The following is a 21,124-nucleotide window of genomic DNA, read 5'->3' on the forward strand; positions in this document are numbered from 1 at the left end:
AAAGCAACCAAACAGCCACTGCGCTGCTCACTAAATCTCGCTTCCCTGTAGTTAGAAAGTCAGTAATAGAGGTACAATATTTCTTCTAATCAAGGATTTTTGGATGGTACTGGACAAATCCCTTACTCTGCACATACATCAACAGAGCAGCACATAATTCTGAGGAAGGAAAACACAGCGGCCCTCACTCTCCAACACACACAAATGTATTGCTGCAGATAACGTTCCTACAGGTTCTTAAGGGTGGAACACCATAGAGCAGCAAGTACCAGCACAGGAGAGCAAACAAGTTAATTCGTGTTTCCAAAACAATCCATTTGCACTTAAACTGACCTTCCATTTTAAAAAGGTCTGAAATGGCTTTTAGAAATCTGTGTCCACCCCGCTTTCTAGCCAGACTACTGTATGAAAATCATAGCCAACGAGAAAAATGGCTCTGCTTGGTTCAAGTCACATTTGTATTTTGGGAATAAAACTTCGGCGAACTCTTCTATTTTTACTTTATGTGCCGCAATGTCAATAATTTACACCAACTTGGATAAACACGAGAGGATTAAAGGATATAATGTTAGAAAAATAAATGCATTACAGTTTGAAATTGCACATTAAGAACTGAGCTGGACTTCAATTTGGGGGTACAAAAAGGGTCTAAAAAAGGGATTCTGCGTATTTTCAGAATACATTCCACAAGACTCCATGGTAGGTTAACATATAACTAATTCACTGCTTTTGCCAGAGAAACCTCAGCAACTACATCTGATTTGCTGACACTGAACCAGTATTATTATACATCTTCATACTAACAGAAATTTCTGTACAAGAACATAGTTTCCCACTTAATAATTTCAAAATACCTCAAAACAAAACACTGATCCTTGGTTTTCACAGTGCAATGAAATTGGAATTCCAGATTTTGAAGGGGAGAATGAAGTGAAAAAAACCTAGCTTCTAAATATTAAAATTAAAAAACATTTTGTGTTCACACAGAACTGAATGCACCACTTCAGAGAAATAACTAGAAAGACGTTTTAAGTTAGCCTCTTCTTCTCGATTTGTGCGCAGTACTGTCTATGGATAACAGTACCTTTTCCTTTCTTTTGTTAATAATTGCATACCTGTATGTACCAGGGAGGGAGAAAAGGACACATGTATTTGCTTAAAGGAATTTATAAAATATTATAGCATTTGCAATGTATATTATGGTTCACGAGGTACTAGTAGGTCGCTCAGAGAAGTACTATATACTAGAGCCAGGTCTATTTTGGTATTTAGGGAACTTACAGAGACTTTTCTTCAGTTATTCATGGCTTTGTCCCGATGTGCCTGAATCCTGGGTCACGCCTACTTACTTCTTGCCTTGTAGTATCTTCTCCCATTTTTAATCATTTAACCATGGAGCTTTTTTCTGTTTGAGTATTGCTTACCTATAGATTTTGGAAAAATAGGTACAGCTGGTCGTCACCTGCAGAGGCAGGGTAACCCGCACAGCCTCAGCAGCAGTACCTGTATGGCGCTGCACAAGCAGGCCCCAAGCAGCCCAGGACCCCACCTCAGCCCAGCGGGCGCCGCAGTCTGTCAGCGGGGCAGAGGCCGCCTTGCCTTCCCTCCCCTCCCCTCCCCGCCCCGCCGCAATCCCCGGGGCAGAGAGCAGATTTCTCTGGGTCTCGGGGAAAAGACAAGTTCGCGGCGGCAGTGACGAGCCATGCCAGCGCCGACTCCCTCAGAAACGTGACAGCCCCTGCCCCACTCTGAGCGCCAGCAGACTGCAAGGCAAATGGCGACCGCCATTTCGAAGCCCCTCTCCATTGAGGCGCGACCCCAACCCCACAAGGCGGCGGGGCGGCCGCGCAGAGCCGGAGACCTGGCGGGAGCGTAGCCTCACCCCGCCGGGGCAGGGCGAGACGGCGTGCTACGAGGCACAGCTGCGGAGGCGGGCAAGCGCTCCCGTCCCCCGCCCGGACCGCGCACTGAGGCGGCGGGGCCGGCCCCGCCCTGCGCCGGAGGCGCGGGCTGCTCTGAGCCCTGTCACGCAGCGCCGCGCTGCGCGGCTGTGGCGGCGCGCGCGGTTACCTCAGGGTGGGCGTGGTCACACTGCTCCCTGCGAAGCGCAGCGCGGCGGCCGGAGGGCACGGGCCGGGGTCTGTCAGGAAAGGCCGGTTAAACACCGTAAAAGAAGAGTAATGTGTGGTGAGCTTTTAAAGGAATAGTTAGGAGCAAGAAATAAAATTAATGCGTGTATATGCATAGTTAGTATTGAATAGCTTTCGCTGAGACTTACTAAACGCCTCACTTGTCTCTGTGTATTCAGTTCATTGTCCAGAACAATGAATTGCAAGTGCAGCTCCATCTGTGCTCTGAGAAATGGGTCCTGGTGAAGGAAAATATTTTATAAAGCAGTTCTCCCCCTTGGGGAGTGAGTGTGGAGGAGTCCCCCCCATCTTTGGGCTTCTCCTTTTGTACCTATTAGTCTTTATTTCAGCTCAGGCATAACCATTTTTCAGGTTGTTTCTGGTTGCCTGATGAGAAGAAATTCAGGTAGGCATTGCTCTGATACATTTTTCTTTGTTTACAAAAATTCTCGGAGAGACAAATGGGAGGCTGTTCCTTTGCTCAATATGCCAGTGCTTTTTTCAAGTGAGCACATCACAGAGGGCTCCTACTCACTCAGCTTTCTGTAGCAATCTCTTCTATAAGCGTTTTGCCAGCTCATCATGACCACCCTCTGCTTCTTCCACAGAGTTTTTAATTGCATCTGTCTCATACAATGAGACACGCTAATCCATAAGATAAGCAGATCTCTATTTTGGTAGTCAGAAACATGCTGTTGGGCTCTGATCTGCCTTGCCTGCCGGCTGTGTTTTGGGTGACAATTCCCATCACTCTGATTCAATCTGTTACAAATGCAGAGCAACTGCTGTATTCATCAGCTTCAGTGTGGTCTGACTCACTCCACAGCATCCAGTACCACTTCAAATATGAAAGCGCTAGATCAGTTCTCATCTATATTTAACTAACAAGTAGCCTGTAAGTAGTCTTCATAATAAAAAAAATTATGAGGAAGGCTTTATATCCGTCTATCTTTTCATAATTATTTAAGATCCTAACTTTAAGACTGAGGAGCAATGGCATGTCTCCACAAAACTCTTCCAGTACCACCTTTATCCATTGCTGTACCAGTTTTGTTTTAACAAGGATTTTAACAAGGCAGTAGTTTCTAACAGTGAATTGTCATAATTCTGACCAAAGTACTGTAATTTTTTTTACCTTTCTCTTGATTAGTGAGCTCTGCTTTGTAATCCTATAGACACACATTTTTTCTAGCATTCATATTCTAGTAAGTTACGTCAAGATAATCCTTTATCAAAACTGAAAGTAACTGAAACCAAACCTGGATTCAGATGGTCAGTAGGAAATGTAAATCCTAAGCATCTTCTCTGAATTTAGCCCATGACAACATTAGAAATAAACTGAGGTGATACGAGAATCTCCAGAAGTTTTGCTGAGCAATGCTCCATTTCATACTATTGTTGTTTTGTTGAATTTTTGTGCACTGGAGTATACAAAGTCTTCATCACAAGCCATTATTTTCTCTGGTTGTCTGCAATTGTAAAATCCTGTAGTATACAGGATTATAACAAAAAAATGTAATATAGACAGCAAATAGTAATATAGACACACATCTGATCAAGCTGGACCTGTTGGACAATCAACAGGCTTCTCCAAGGGGGGTGCGAATGTTTAATCCTGCATGCCCTCAATTTGCAGAAGTTATAACATACTGGAAAACATCCCATCAGTTGTGCATAAGGTTCTAAAGTGTCATTGTTCTTTATCAAGTTGTGTAAAAAGCATCTAGATTCAAGCAAAAATAACATCTACGTGCACCGTCCTGCACATTTTCCCTCAGTATTCTCAAGAATTCTTTGATAATCAGAATCTAGAAGCTCTAGGTATTCCCAGATTTCTCCCCCAGATTCATATGTTGGTTTTTGAACCATAGAAATTTCCTCGATTATCACTAAATAATTTCAGCTCATACAAACTAGACCTTTATGAGCTCTGTTACAAAAGCTCATTTATATCTTAATCTTCTTTATTTCAATATCTCAAGTTTATATTTCCCTGTACCTTCTTGCTTTGTTCTGATGCTGATGGTTTTTCACTCCCTTTTCACTAGGTCCTTGCAGGCCAGCTAGAATTGCTTTTCCAAACACTGCCAGCCTGCTCAACATACCTGTTTCCAGTCAGGGTACAGTCACGATGGGTAACTACACTGTATTGGAGCTAAATGAGTGGTGCGCTTACAGACTTCATATCCCATGGTGGATTTCCAAACAGACAGTGGTCTTCCATGGTGCAGCAATTTTCGTTGCAGTGGCTTTCTAAGTACAACTAGAATTCACAACTTGCCAATACAATCATCCATGAATCACAGAAATACCATAATATGGAATTTGAAAAGGCAGCTAAGGATTTAAAACTACAAAAAAAAGAAACAACCCCAAAACCCCCTTATATTAATTCTAATTTGCCCATTTCAGCAGTAATAAATTTCAGATTACATAACCCTTCCATTTTTGTAATGTTATACAGGTTAAAGGATTAGGTTTATTTTTAGTCATGTTCTTTACTGGCACCTGCACTTCAAAGGTTTGCCTTTGTTAGCAGTCAGACTGTTAATGTTACTGTTTGCAGTAATAGGAAGAGTTGTCAATCCTCAACTACGATTTACATGAACATTGCTTATCCTGAAGCCAAACTGAAACAAGCCATATTTAAGTGCAGCCATTATTTTTTATTGTTGCTTGCAAATCCTAGATAGAAAAGAACAACTCTTAATTGTTGTAATATTTCTGATTACACGTGCAGTGATGATTGACCCATTATACAATGGCTCCACTAATGCAAGCTCAGTGGGAGATCAAGCCATTCCTAGCCTTTCTTTAGACTGCATTTGAAAATTACATAATTTGTCATTTGTATGGCCATGGCTAGATGCCAAAAGGTGAAAAGCTATTATTAAATGAAATGTTCTTGAGGCTATAGCCTCAAGAATTGAATGGGAATGGAGTATTTCTTAGGCAGTAAATAGTCTACAGTATTTAACTGATGAGCTTTTCCAAAGTGTATTCTATGGAAGCGTTCAGAAGCTGAACATGAAGTAGGTTTGGGGGTTTTTGTGAACCTGTTAATATTTAAATTGACATACAGTACTGACTTGTAGTGAAACATGTAACCAACAAATTAGAAATGGCAGTGTTTTAATCATAAAACATATCATTATAATGGAAGCTACTCTTTCTGTAATTAAAAAGTTGAGATGCACTATCTTACCCTGATTTATAATCTTAAAATCTCCTTATTTAAATGGATATACACAAACATTATTCACTACAGTAAATCCCTTTAAAAGTCAGGAGGACTTCATGCTTTTTAAAATGCCTGTTAATTTCTGTGTGCATTTTTCTTTGCCCGGAGATGGACTTGTGATTACAAACAGAATGCATGATTGCATTAACCTACACACATCATAAACACTGGTGAATCAGAAGTTAATGTAATAATACTAAACAGGTTTGCTGCAAGGGAAAAAACAGTTGCTGAAGACTTTAAGGACACTGCTGAAATGTGTACTACTTCTGTGAAAATCCTGAGGCAGTTTTAAATTCCGGCTATGCAGATGTGGATACAGCACTCTGAACTGTAAGTATCCGAGTTAATGTGTATTGTGTCATATGGTCTTGTCCTACCAGGTCATGTGGGTGCTGCTTCGGTTTTCCTTTCTTAGCTTTTAAATAAATGCAAATACACCTTGTTCAAGGGTTGCCACCATCTTGGAGAAAACAAACAAACTCTGTGGTTCAACCAGTTCTTCACGTCTCTTTCTTACCCCAGGAATTCATCAGCCTTCTGCTTCATTAATAGGGAGAACTCACATTAAGACTTCCCTCCATCAGTGCTTGCCTCCTCTTCCAAATCATGTCGTATTTTGTTCACATGGAAACATCCCCCATCCTACCTGCTACTTTCCTTGTGTGTATCTCTGCATAAGCGTAGGATTGCTGTATTTCTGAGAGCAAAAGAATAAGGTAAAGGGAAGGACAAGGTGTGCAGAGACCATGGTGTACTGTCATTTCTAATAGCTCCCTGGGAGAGTCCCAGAGCCTATCTCCAGTCCCAAATCAGGGTGCAGGCTGCAGGAGGGTAGGTCAGGAACGCTGAAAGAAACAAAGCTGCCAATTCTCAGCCTGCTGAGCCAAAGCCCAGACTCTCTCTGCCTGTTCTCTGCTGGAGCAAGCAAAATGCTTCAGTTCAGAGTTCTCATCTCTAAATCATAATTTCACCTTGAGTGCCCCCTGTCCCATTCACTGCCCGAGAGGAAAAGCAGGACACGTGCAGGTACAGATACAGTAAGCTGTGTCCAAGGGGTCTAGTAGCCAAGGTCTCATTGCACTCAAGCTTTCATTTAGACAGATGTCCGAAATGACAGCTCCTAGCTGTAATGCGTCTGTGGATACTTACATACAAAGATGGTTGCTCTAGCCAAGACATCTAGTTTTGTTCTCATTTGTTCTCATTTGCACAAGAAAAATCCTGAATACAAAAGTAATGCATTACCTGAATACAGAGCACAGCAAGGGCAAAGCAACTGAGGAGTTTTACAGCATGGATTCAAAGCAAAAAACAGCAAAGGAAACCGAAAAGGAGAGAGAACCTCCATTAAAAAATTTTTCAGCAGGAGGAATGAAGGAAATGAAATGCCAGCAATGTTAATGTAGGACTGGATTCCACCGCCTCTGAAATCAATGGAAGTAGTAAGAAGAACGTTGGAGCTTTACGCATCTATTCAAAGATGATTTAAACTAGAAGCCAGCAGCTGCAGAGTAGTCAGATAAGGACCATAGAAGTGCAGCAAAACTATGTAGGTAGCAGCACAGCATTAAAGAGTAATTACACTTGCATCGGGGAAAGAGCAGGAGAAGCAGTTCAACAATATAACAGTTCTAGCCAAGACTAAAGTGCAAGGTACATAACCATAGTCCAGCCCTTACAAATCATAAGCGCAAACTGCAGACCTCAGGCAGACGCCTGGAAACAGAAGGGGGGAGATGGAATGCCTGATGTAGAGATAGCAGTGAAATGTAAATAGCATCGCTGAACTATAGTTAGTTCGAATTATATTGGATTCATTCCCAGCTCTAAACTCCAGAGGGAAGGTGACTCAGAGGACTTAAAAGCCAACAACAAACACCACACACAGAAGAGCCTACATGCTGTATATTCTAGATACCAATTGCCAAGAGAAGGATCCACACAGATTCTAGCAAGCGATGTGTACCACAGTTAGCGGTACCTAATGCGTAGCTCTTCCACAACGAGTCAGGTTACCCAAATACCGCAAACTTACCCTTTATTCTGCAGAACTGGAGTGTGATGCTCCCAAGAGTAATCCTTAGTGCAGCTTTCTTCACAGAGGCAGCGGTAATATGACTGGCAGTGCCATTACAACCTCTCATGGCTACATTAAGAATTATTGCTTGGCAGACTTGGCATAATTATTATGTTTAAATCTCTGAATTTACCCTTAGTGGATGAACATCTGAACCACTGAATGGCCTACGTCACTCAAATGCTAGGCCTGAGTAACTATGCAGGTCATTATTCATTAAGTTTGGAAGGTGAACTTATCCAAATAATCATTTCCCCTTCCCAAAGTTCTTTCCCTTTCCCTCTTCCCACATATAGGATAATTTTTCCCCCCGTAGTACAGAAAATTAAAAGCTGAAGAAGGAAAAAGTAAAATGAGATGATACTTCATGTTGAGAATATCCTATGCAAATTCCCAATAATCACGCTGTATACAATTCTAATAAATAGCAACGCTGGGTAAGAGAAATGTACAGTTCTTTATTTGCTGCTTTTCTTCTTAGAGCTAATGAGTTCCCTTAGCATTCAAAATCCATCTTCGCTGCCACGCACTTACAAAGGTAAATCACTTGAATGGGCTGAGCTTTCTTCTATTTATTGTTGCTAGGGGAACCACCTTGTTGGTATTCACCAATGTAACATGTCTTTTGACGTGTGTTTCTGAGGATGAGATGCAACACAGCTGTGCAGCATTCAGTGAAAAAATGTATTGCAGCATCCTTGGAAATACACTCACACAGAAGAGCAGCGTTGCTGTAGTACCTTACCTTGAGATTGTTTTGGATTTCTTACTTGTTTCTTTTGACAGATAAGAATTGTAAAATTATATGTAATAATCTGAGTAATATTCCCTAATTCTGCCCACAATTTAAACCCAAAGAATCCCAGTCTGTGAAATAAGTGTTGCTAAAATAGCGCCCATCCAATTTACTTTATTTTAAATTCTCTTTTCCTTGTATAAGGAAAATTTTCCTTATAAAATCTTGCTATTATCGGTTATGTGACTAAAAAAAAAAAAAAAAAATCAATGCAAGTAGGTATAAAGTGGAAGTATGAGCCATTTCTGAATAGCCAAGTATCTGAAGGTTGTTTCAATGACATCAGTCACCTGCTGTAAAGTATCAGTTGTACAAATACAGCACTAGACTCATGAAAGGCAATAAGCATCTGTGCCCCTCAGAATATATTTGTTTCTTGAGATAGCAGCTTCTGGCAGGAAAAAAATAAAAGATGATGTAGAGATATTGAAGAGGTATCATTATGTCCAGAATCATGGTTGACTATGGGAAACAAACCAATTTTAATTTCCTGGTGATTTTGATTACTGCCAAAATACCTGTGTGGGAAGGAGTGACATTTGAGGTAGGAGGCAGCGAAGCATGAAACCATGCAGAAAGCATGAAAGGGCCTTATCTCACTCAAGTCCTGTGTACACATTTGTATTTCTTTGATGATGGCAGATCCTACTACCTGGATTTCTGTAACACCAGTTGACCTACCGTTATAGAGCAGCACTTACTTGATTTACTTACTGAACCAAACAGGAGGTGTTCCCTGTCTTAAAGGAGCTTATAAGCTAAGTGTGAGACAAAACCAACAGGCTAAAGCAGACAGAAGGTTCATTTAGGTTTAGGTTAGAAAACCTAAATGAAACAATACTTAACAGTCCCTTCAGCTGCCCTGAAAAATCTTAGTTTAACAAAACCTGCAAGTCTGTAGTTTATATGACGCATAACTTCACACCAGCAGTTCTCACAAAGTACCTTGTTACAGAGCTCTCCGAGATTAAAACAGCAGCTCTGGACTAATCTCGAGAGCAATGGGAAGTTGTCCTGTAACACAGGCAGTATCTTTTAGGGCCTGTGGAGGTACCTTGAAAAAATGTGAAGTGAGTTTTAAGTTTTAGAAGCTAATGTATAGCAAATCTAAAATGACTAGCACTATAGCGCAAGAAAGCAGCCACAGCCTCTACAAACTAATTTTCAAGCTGTACCCCCTGGCTATCCCTGCATAAAGTGCTCTGAGAGAATGCAAACTTATTTGCAAAGTATTGTTATACAGTTGCAGGGGGCTCTCCAGCTGTTTTAGGGTTCTTTTGTTGTGGAATACTACACAAACAGGGTAGTTGCATATACAATATGGAGACAACAAAGGCATGAAAAAAGCAGCTGCGTTACGTGGACAGCGCCCCAGCTTTTCAAAGAAACAGAAGGAAAACACTTCTCACAGCAAACTGTGTTAGTGGCTTCAAGAGCCAGATGCAAAGGATATTCCTTGACACCTGAAAAACGGACAAAGGCTCATTATCTGCTTTAGGTATTTGGCAGTACTTACACGTAATCCCCGAGAACACGTTGTTCTGATTTGGGAAGTGCTTCCACACGCAGTTCCATTCTACTTTAATATGGGACCCATACACTTTGGTCACCACATTTAAGGCCAAAGCATAGAGACAGTAGATACACCCAACACTTAGAAAAATTATTCCTAAAATGAAGGAAACAATACATTTGGTCTTTTTCCCGTTTTACTCTCTGAAAGGTACCGTTTTGTTGAAACATTAAAAAATTAAAAATCCAACCACGAGGATAATGGATAATATAATAATCGCCCAGCATAATCGTTTTCAGTCAAAATTATTAAAAAGTTTAGTAGTCATGAGTTGAAAGCAGTCCTACGATGAGAAATGTATTAGGCAACAGGAGATGTAAGCAATTCCAGGAGCTAAAATAACACAGACATGGGCAGCATAAGGAATTGACTGAGGGAGTTTGATTTTACAGGAAAATAGTTTTCTCCCAGAAAATTCCTGCTCCATGACAGCAGGTAATGGAAGAAAAAAAAAAAATTTACCTCCACTCCTTTAAACATGTTTCCATACTTAGTGGAAATGGAAAGGTTTAACCATCCATGTGGTACATAAAAGGAATAAAGTTGTTTATTGGGTAGTAAATCATTCAATGATGTGAGGGGTTTCCATGGAACCAGCTCCCGTTTTCATGAATTAAGAGACCAGCCTGCTTTACATCAAGTGACAGAATTACAGGAAATGGCTTTTCAAATAATGGTACTTTCATGAAAACTAATTTTGAGACATTTTAACTGGGACTCAGAGCTAAATTTAAAATGCTTCCCAAAAGAGTGGGTTTTTTTCACATTGTCCTGTGCCATGCAAAACCATACATTGCAAAAATCACGTTTTAGGGCAGTAAGATTAGCTTTCTAAAACTATCATTTATTTAACAAGATGCAATTTTGCTTTCTCAGCAGTGTTTCAAAGAAACACAACATTTGAAGCATGTGGCGTTAAATCTCCTGAATAGTATTAGTGGTAAGAAAGTACAAATGATACGGTGAATTAAAAAAGAAAAATTAAAACCCTATCAATTAAGAGGATTTTTAAAATTTATTAGAACACTCTGGCCATTTTTACAGCTATGAAGTGTTTGACTTCACTGAGAATATGCTTTTCCTACATAAGGACATCCATTTCCAGGAATTAATAGCTAGTACAACCCAGCAAGATTACAACTGCAGTGACAGGACATTATAGTGGCAGAAGAGGCGAGTTAAGTCATGAGGCTGAACCCGCAGCAGCTGGGGCTATTCTCGGTGTAAGAGCACTTGCAGGCAAAGAACTGCCCATCTGAGAAAACATGAGAGTAGGTACTCGGGCACTGTGCCCTACCAAAAGTAGGCATTCATGTAGCATGGCCTTCAGACCAGCAGTATGGATCTCGCTGACTGCAGTGAGCAATCCATGCAACACAAATTGTCACACAGCCAGCCTCCTCAGATTACATGCACTCCCCCATATCCAGCAGTTGATAATTGAGAGCTGTGAACCTCCACACGCTGGGTCAGCTCTCTCCTGTGGTTTTCTTACTTTGCAAACAGCATTTCATTCTTATCTAGGCTAATGCTCAGACAGGCTCCATTCATCATTACCCCCACCTCTAAGGAAAGAAAGTGAAAAGCAGGACTGCAGAATCTAGGTTAGATGAAAATTAGATCTAAATCGTATCAAGATCAGCACAAAACTCACTGTCTCCTCTGGCAGCTGTACGCACAGCACAAACTGATCTCATGGGGTTCTGAAGTAAAGAATAACATTTATTGGATACTGTAGCAAAAGACCCTCTTTTTAAAGGAAAAATGTCATTTTATTGTGAAATGCTGAGACTTACGCAAGATTCCTATTGCAGAGGTGATGAAAATATTCATTAAAAATTTCAGGCCACCACTAAAAAAAGATGCTATTATCCAAAGGTCAAGGTCAAAACAAGACTGTTTCACCAAATTTCTCAAAGGTCAAAAGAAAAGGAAAAATTTAATACATAAATATAGACATTCATAAAATTGAAGTAATAGTTATTCCAGAAATAGATCTGACAGAAGAGAAGATCAAGCACGGTTTTCTCAGAAGTACAGCTTCTCAGCTCAGCATTTTAATTTTAGCAGTTTGCAGCAGCAATGCTGTAATAGCTGGCATAAAATTAAGCACAACTTTAAGTGGTACAGTTATGAGTAAAATAAAATAATCCAAATTACTAATGCAAAATACATGACTGTGTAAGTAACAAAAAGAAAAACCCATACCCGATTTACTCTCTGTGCAAAGTACTTTGCATGCATAAGCTTTTGACATTTAAATAACTGCCTGGCTATTGAGTGGAATTCAATAATAATTACATTTTGGATGACTGGGGTAGAGAGAAAAAATTTCACGAACACACAGATTGACAGTAGACTTTTATTAACATATTTTACAATGTTGATTACTGTATTCCTAGTTTTATACTCTTCTGATGTGTTATAAAGATTGATTTAGATTCTACAGTAATGTACTGTACTTAAATGATCATTCATACAGGATATCACACCAGAACATTTGAGTAATACACGCACACCACTCTAGTTTGGACCTGTTATTTTTCAAGGTTAGCTTAGTAAAGTAGGATTAAAAAAGTTATGGGGGAAATCAAAATTCTTGTTTAGCAGCATGCAAGGATATTCAAGTACAATTTTTCAACCAAGTGATTTTTTTTGTTGTTGTTTTTAAATTGACTGGTGACTAATTCACCAGTACTAAAATAAACACTATGAAATACCCAAATGTTAAAGTTAAGGCTAATAGTTTTACTTCACATCCATATGCACAACCAGAGAACATTCCATTTTAAATAAAACACAGTAATCAAATTCTGGATACATTATCTCTTGTAAATACAGCATTGGAGCTTCAAACTACAGATTACTCAAGTTCATGAGCCCTGTAATAATGTTATGCTGGAGACGTAAAGAATCTTTTTGCTCTTTAACCACACTTACAAAATGGCCTGATATTCATAATGAGCAATGCAAAAATATTACAGCCAGAACTTATAATACAGTATCAAAAAAGTAATATTTTGGAAAAGACATAGCCATTTAGTTGGTGAAACAGAGTAATTCTAATCTTACAGGAAGTACTGTAATACTTTTGAAATATATATATATATTTATGTATAAAAACCAGCATCCTTTATTGTGGGGTTTTTTGAATTGCACGTATCCAGAAAAACTCATTGTATTTTCTCACTTTTCCTCCTGTCCATTCTCCTTGATCGCTATACAGTCATTTTATTTCCCCTATACACTTTTCACTAGATAATGACTTCCACTGGGGAACTGTTTTCACTGTATATGTGGTTTTATCATAAGATGTATTTATTTTACATATATAAATTTTATTTTACACGCAAGCTATGAAAGTCAAAACTACCAGGAACTGCTTGGTAGTACTGTATGAAATAGCCAACAAATGTCCAACACTTGTGAAAAACATTAGTAGCAATATATTACATACCAGTATTCTAACTATAATCTTTCCTACCTACTTACACTGTGGGGTTTAGCCCAGTCATACCTGTTCTTATGAAATTTTTAGCCCTCTAAGCATAAACTGTTTTGGCATTCATCCAATGAGGCTGCACATGCATTTGTTGTTCATCTAGGCTATCTCTGCTGATTTTTTTTTTCCCCCTTTTTAGGAAACCAAGCAGAAAGAACAGTGATTACTCTAAACAAATACAATACAGAGGAACCCCATGAAATGACAGGAAAGATACAAAATTATGTTTCATTTGCAGAATAGCCTGCACATTTCCAATCCGATCATTCTGAAACATACATCTGGTTTGAAATGACAGCCAGGCTTATGGTTGTTATGCTTGTAACTGGGATCTACTATGTTGGGCACCATACAAATTCTCTATATACAGCAATTTCTGTATGTGTTATGACTAACAGTTTATTCAATTGATATGGAAAAAAAATCTCCTTTCTAGAAAATAAAAGAAAGAAAGAAAGAAAGAATATGTGTTCTGGATTACATTAAGAGCAGTAAGATACCTAATTTACAGCTATTTCACTTATTTATGGAGAAAAAAAATTTACGAAATTCCTGAGAATGCAGAAGTTTTCAGTAACGCCTGAAATATTTCAATAGAACTCTCATGATAAGTGAAATACTCTTTAAAATTCAACTTTCAGACCAATTGTTACCATGCAGTCTCACAATCGTTTTACAAATCCTGTCTAATTACAAACACATATCAAGCAAAAACCTCAAACCAACACAAAAAAGGCAAAGAAATTTTATCCAACATATTTAGTAGATGTAGTAGACATATACACTGTTTCAGCAAAAATTGCTAAAAACTCAACTCCACGCAGAGAAAAATAAAAACCTGACAGCTATCCCTGGAGCCTCTAAACAACTGTAAGTAAAATTTGTGCTTCTTAACAATAATGGGCTTTAAAAAAAAAAAGAAAAATGGACTACTGAGTGCAATCAGACTGCTTACAACATTTTGAGGATTTAATTGCAAATTATTGTATCATTATTTAGTAGCAACAGCAGCTAATTTTGCAAAAATTTCACATGTTGACAAAGTTCCATTTCCCTTTTATGCCCATAACCCCACTCCACCCCGAGCCAAAGAGCTAAACTCCCATACAATTAAAGCTATTGTCAGCCAAGATGCAGTCATTCATGGTAACAATAATGATATGGTGTGTAGATGACGATGATGATTTACAAGCCATTATAATGTGGCCCCCATCTTTTATTGATATGATCAAAAGTATGAGACACCCACTGCTGCTCAAGCACTTTGTATCTTTCCTTGCATATGTAGAGAGGTTTACCACGCCTGTGGGGGGGGGGGGAAAAAACAAAAACAAATGGTTAATATGCCAAATAAATGGAAAACTGCTTCATTATATAAACAACACACAATACTCTTACAACTGTTTTCCCAGGGGAAGTGTGCATTTTTATTGGTGAGGGGCTTTTGGTTTTGCTTTTAATAAGGTAGCTGCTGGGATTTCCCTTCCTCCCTCTTGGATAGCAGAATACAGAAAACATCTCTTGTTCTCTCAGGCATGTATATCTTGGAAGCTACACTCCTTCCCTACACTGTAATCCAACTGCATCGTTTCATTAAAGGCCAAACAACAGCTTTGGGAGAGAAGCGCTTCCCAGTGCAACACTCACAATTGACCCTCATTGGGAATGGCAACATAGGAGCCTGTCTGTTGGGTGCCTGGTGTGTATAACTCAATGATCATGATTATACCACCTTTTGGAAAAAGAAAAGAAGAGGGAAGAAGAAAGCTAGTCCAACTTGCAGTAAATGGGGATTTTCCCCTCAAGGAAGGTAGAGATCTATTATTATCTGTTATTGCATGTAGTGCATAACATAAAGTTGATCTACACAGAGGAGCAACAATGAAACACACTTGTAATGAAAACATTACCTAAGATCTCTGTCTTCTTCACCATGTGCATCTAGATACACAGAACCCCAAAGGCAGAAACGATGGCCTCGTATGATGATGATTACAGATGCATTAATCAAAAGAAATATGCCTGTCCCAGCTCCACAGTTTTGAGAATGCTGTAATATTACGGGCATAGAAAGGAAAGAGTGCAAAGATTCTGTTAGTGTCTTGCAACTTTATAACAAAAAGGATTTAAAAACCAGTAATTAGTTTTGCTTGAAATAATATACCCACATTATTGACTAAGAAACAGTTTGACAAAGGATAGCCTGCCCTAAAATCCTCCAAGCAAACTAGAACTCCATGTCTTGTGCTGCCATAATAACATTTGCATACAAAAATGGCTCCCTACTGAAAAAGGGAAGATATTCATTATCATGTAAAAACAGAATTACCCAACAAAAATGAGCAAAAATATTCTCTACAATATTTTGAATTTGTTGTTGTATAGAAAACTGTATAGCATGACCAAATATTTTTCATAGGTGACAAGAATAAGAGAAAGTATTCAGAAAAACTTAGTATTACCTCTTTTACAATAGTCTCTATTGCTAAACATTTGCTTTCTCTATCCATGCTCACAGATCTAGTCTATGGCTCTACGAATCTCGTAAAAAAAAAAAAATTTAATAATTCTTGCTTGCTTCAGTATGTCATTCATATCTATGAATGGCATGATCTGTATTAATTCATTTTAGCAGTTAAAAAACATGCTCTTCCTCTATAGTTTTACTACAATTAGAGGCTATAATCTCATCAACTATAATAAAATGTATTAGATTTTTCATTCTTTTTTTAATAACTTTCTGTTTTCATGAAGCTTGACACTTTAAATATAACTGTTAATTCTATTTTAAATTTTGCCCACCCCTCCTTCTCCCACTATATTAGCAGTATGAGAGAGAAACGTGAGTTCAAACAATTTCAAAAAGGTCCAAGATCCCTCTGAAATTTCTTTGGGTTTGATTTTATGCCCCATTTGTAAATATCTCCCCAACAAATTCCCCTCATAGTTTTGTAAAGCCCATGTAGTTCCAGCCTTCTACTAACTGTTCTACAGTAGGAAACAGAACAGCTGTCAAAGCAAACCTTTATCATAGACAGGAAAACAATACTAGATGTTGTCCAACTCAGGTTCCTGAAAGAACTTTATATATGCTGACTAGAAAACTTTGCTGCTGAATTAAAGTAGAAGGCCTTAAAATGATGCTTATCTAGCTATAGTCTGTAGATCACTAGTAGATGGTCAGGTATATCAGAAAGTACTCTATAAAAGATAAAAACACCCCCCAAAACATACATGGATATTCTTATGTATGCAGAAAGCAAGGAAACAAAACAGGAAGATTAAAATAATATACGAACAGTGAGAATGTAGACAAATTTCAATAGGTTATGAATCAAAACCATGTGTCTACATTACACAGAATGGCTTTGTAAGAGTTTTTCAAACAGGTGAAATAAGCTATGGGCTTGAAAAGGTGAATAAAATTGCTCTCTAGAGTCCAGTCTAGGTCCATCTATCAGAAATAAGCACTAAACATTATTACTGGAGGCTGGACTAGATGACCTTTAAAGATCCCTTCCAACCCAAACTATTCTATGATTATATAAACATGTTTTGGAAATAAAACCATCAAAACTGAGCAATGGAGTTAAAAACTATCCATGAGTGGGAGAATCAATTACAGAATTTGAATTAACTCTCTCTTACCAGTACACATTCACAGTAACTCTGTTGTTTGCAGCATAGTCCTTTTAAGCATACAAAAGTACCACAAACTAGACAAACAGCAGGATCTTTAGGAACCTTGGTACAAACAGTACAAGTCTTTCTGTGATAATACTGAAAAATGGTATTATAATTCTCAGGCAACTGAAGGAGGCGTGGCAAGTCCCACTTAGGCTCCTGGATAAGCAAATTCTACAAATAAGATAAGAACAAGATATCAGTTCTGCACATTCATTTATGCATTTATATTTTCTAAGAGAAGAGAATACCAAAGAAAGGACACATGCAGTTTAAAACTCTCTCACTTCTTCTGTATTTCACAAATTTAGAAGTCAAAAGTCACCTTGCAATAGTCACCTGCCTCTGGCTGAACACCCTCCCCAACTGTGGTCACATTTCATCTTTTGTAATGGGTGCAAAATGCGCGCTAGCTTTTCCCAAGGACGTTTTCTAAATGTGACACTTTTTAAGCACAAAAATCTTCATAGGTAAAACAAGAGGATTAAGACTGAAGGGAAGACTCCCCACTCACTACGCTAAGTTCCAGGCACTACCTAAAAAATGTAATAGTTCTAGAGTTCTAGGGTAAAAAATGTAATAGTTCTTCACTACACTAAGTTCCAGGCACTACCTAAATACTGCTTTCAAACCTAACTCTTTGTTTGTTTGTTTGTTTAGACAGTAATGTGTTTTCCTTCAACCCACTCATTTTTACTGGGTTTATAATTGATGGGCATAGGGGTCAGATGGGATCTTTCTTGCAAGGCATAAAATTTTTTGAGGAGTGCATGACCTCAAAACCTAACTTGGGGGGGGGGGGGGGGGGGGGGAGAAAGAAAAAAAGAGGAAAATTGCATTTGAGCGGTTCCTTTTCAATCATGGAAAGAATGCTATCAGTTTCACTGCAATCTCTCTCAAATGCGTATCAGATTGGCAGCAACTGTATTTTGAGACGATTAATCTGAGTATTCAAATTTTCACTCACAACAGCCTAATTCATGCCTGCAAACATGCAAAGGCAGGTGCAGATCATGTTGCAGAGTGAAAAATGCATCTGGCTTGCGTTTTTGACACCATAAACTTAGGAGAGGGGGACTTGAATTGTTGAGATGCAGCTTCTTCATAAAAACAATGCAATAATGTTGAAACATTTCCATTTCACAATTGATATTCTAATTGCACTGATTCAAGTCTTGGTATGGTTTCTTTAACCTTCAGAGATGATGTACCATCTTTTATCAGTCAACTATTAAACAGCTTTTATCCTTTTGATCTTTTTCAGTATTGCAAGTGAAGATGCTCAAAAATATCAATAATGTCTAACAGGCAAGAAAAACTTCTGATGAGTATTTTCTTAAAAGACAAAGTTTCTGTTACACGCCCTTGACAGGCTTCAGCTGCAGAAGATATGGGTACACTTAGTATCATCAAAGCATAGTGTTTCTATTTTGTGTCTCCAGCAATCATATAAAAAACAGATAGGTCGTCTTATTCCTGTTTTTAACCAATCCAACCCACATCTGCTAACTAATAATTCTGATTACAATTTCTCTCTCATTTACAAGTCAGGTTCTCAGATCCTTATCCAAAACAATAGTGTATGTGCATAGTGAATCAAGCAATAAATAGCTGCTTCCACATCAGCAGTCTTTTGCAAGAAGTAATTTTGCTACATACCTTTACTTGATCTGGGTGTCTATCTGCAAATGAAGCCAATTCTGAGCACCACTGTGATATCATGTCAAATGCTGGCACTGGCCAATCGAGACAAGAGGCACTGGTGAACTGATGAGCCGACTGAAAAGATGGTAATAGACCCAGGCAGCTTGCAAGAACTGTGAATTCTTCATCTTCCTTTTAGGTATGAAACCAGAGAGGTTTAGATTAATACCTACACTCTGAATTTTTAAATAGTTTATTAAAAATGTATCTATTACAATAAAAAAGTAAAGATGTTCTAGTACAATGATGCTAATAGTCATGTTCAGAGACACAGAAAAACTTCCATTTTTTCCAGATTACCTCAAAATGGATTCTCAAAATACAAGAAATCTGGTCAGAAAAAAAAAAAAAAAAAAACCAACCAAACCCCAAAACCCACACAAAACCACAAATCCAAAAAACACAAACAAAAAAAGAAACCCCCAAACTCCCCAATAATTTTCTTCCTGTTTAGCACCCCAAACTGGCTTGTAGCTGTTTTAGAGATGAGATGATTTTGAGGCAAGGAAACAAGGGAGCTGACCTGCAGCAAACTCTACTTAAATCAGTCATGGAACTTAAACATAATTGTCCGCTGATGCAATGTCTCTGAGAATAAAATCCAAGTATTGACAGGCATTAAGCAAAATCAGGACTGAATTCCAGTCTGTGTGGAAATCATGCCATCTCTACAAATGCTGGACAAGTTTTAAAAGTATGTTGGTATTTCATGAGACAGGCATCTATGACCTGATAAAATAAGCATGTATTTGCTGAATTTTAAGAACATAGTACCATTTTTCAGGGAAACTGCCTTGAAAACAAATTTATAGAATGCTGCAGAGCAATGCTACAAAATATGATTAAAAAAATCTTAGGATAGAAAATACATAGCATGAAAAAGACACCTTCAAAGCCTAATTTTTGATCTCTAGCCTTTAAATGGAAACATTTGAGTATGCCCCTCTCAATCTGTACCTGGCAACTAGGTAAATCCCCTCCAAAAAGATGGTGTTGAAGAAGGCTTGTGATCCTTAGGAAAGGCAGGCAGAACTGCTGCAGATAGCACTCTACAGAATCAGGATTTACCTATGGGGGAAGGAAGCAGTTACTAAATTCTGCCCCTGGTAAGTTGTCTCCTATGTAAGAAACTCCAATATGAACCAAATGTTTTTTAAGCATACCACATAAACCAGTGCATCAAACATACATTCCAAAGGCCAGCATTTCACTAACAATTTGAAAGAACTCTGTGGGTTTTCTTTCCCCCTTGATAAATCTTTTTTCTACTTAAATATTCAGTTTTCCAAGTTTCTGAAAGGTCTTTCATACATATGATTAAAAACCACAACTGTAAGAAGTATTTGTCAATAACTTTCTCAGCACAGCACTGCCATATATGATATTAGTAAAAGATAGATTTGCACAGGCAAACTGTCCCAAAGGGATGTGCTTTGATCTAGGAAATAAGAGTTGTACTGCAGTCTTTAGCAAGATCAGAGAAAAATCATTATAACAACGAGGCTGAAAAACTTAAATAAGAGACAGAAAGGGGACATGCTGGATAAATTCTCAAGAGATTTGCCAATACCACTGTTAATTCCTCAGTCTCTCCTTCTTCGTATATCTTCCCCTTAGACAGCTCACTAATCACATGACCCAGCAATACTTCCCAAGATTTTTCTCCACTGGATGTATTCTGCAAATAAGAAGGAAAGAAATCCAAAATGCACTGGTCATGAAAAGCAGAAAAAGTTTCTGTAAAAGTAACAACGATGAAGTACATTTCCTTTTGATCAATACATGAATTTTGACCTACAAAGATATGCATTGTTTAAAAAAAAAAAAAAAAAATTCTACAGAAACGGAATGCATTTAGCTCACAGAGTGAAATGTGAATTGCTAGTTCAATTACATATACTCTAAACTGTGTTATATGAAAACACTTTTGTAATGTTGCATTTCCCATGTTTTTTCTGTGAGTATAAAAATGCTTACTTTAAGATTAGGAAGAATCATTTTATGGATACATCGTGTTTTGACAGAATTTGAATTCTAATACAACTAATTTAAAAAAAAAAAAAAAAGTAATTTTCCAAAGTGTATGAACCAGAATGAGTTACAAAACACTTGCTATGTATTTTAAGTTGAAATGAGTCTATTAGAAAATGGAAAGTTGTGTTTGGAATGAACAATATCTACTACAGATAGGAAAAAAAATTTAGTGGAAAGAATAAATAGCCACTTAGCTTTGTGCCATAGCACTTACATTTAAAGGCAATGATTACAGAAAGCTATCAGAAATAGAAAGCAGCATTCCCATAAATATTTTTCTTCTACGTCATAATAAATTCTACCCAGGAAAAACATGATTGTATGTGAATTTTGAGCTCTGTTAGTATATCATCAATATAACAAACAATGAGGGAGTGGAAC

The 21,124-nt window shown here is 38.1% G+C and overlaps 1 protein-coding gene across 1 annotated transcript in view; it reads right to left on the reverse strand.

Annotated features, from left to right (window-relative positions):
* Nucleotides 1-12,167: 12,167 nt before the first annotated feature.
* Nucleotides 12,168-21,124, reverse strand: part of UBR3 (ubiquitin protein ligase E3 component n-recognin 3) — a 122,864-nt gene continuing 113,907 nt past the window's right edge. Inside the window, exons 35-40 of the mRNA XM_075512610.1 lie at nt 20,280-20,387; nt 19,667-19,777; nt 18,665-18,841; nt 16,970-17,179; nt 15,232-15,371; nt 12,168-14,624 (exon numbers count right to left, since the gene is read on the reverse strand). Of these exons, the coding sequence (XP_075368725.1) occupies nt 14,507-14,624; nt 15,232-15,371; nt 16,970-17,179; nt 18,665-18,841; nt 19,667-19,777; nt 20,280-20,387 (864 nt within the window). The 3' untranslated portion in view covers nt 12,168-14,506. The remainder of the gene's footprint in view (nt 14,625-15,231; nt 15,372-16,969; nt 17,180-18,664; nt 18,842-19,666; nt 19,778-20,279; nt 20,388-21,124) is intronic.

Source organism: Mycteria americana, chromosome 9 (assembly GCF_035582795.1).
Source record: "Mycteria americana isolate JAX WOST 10 ecotype Jacksonville Zoo and Gardens chromosome 9, USCA_MyAme_1.0, whole genome shotgun sequence".
NCBI lineage: Eukaryota > Metazoa > Chordata > Aves > Ciconiiformes > Ciconiidae > Mycteria > Mycteria americana.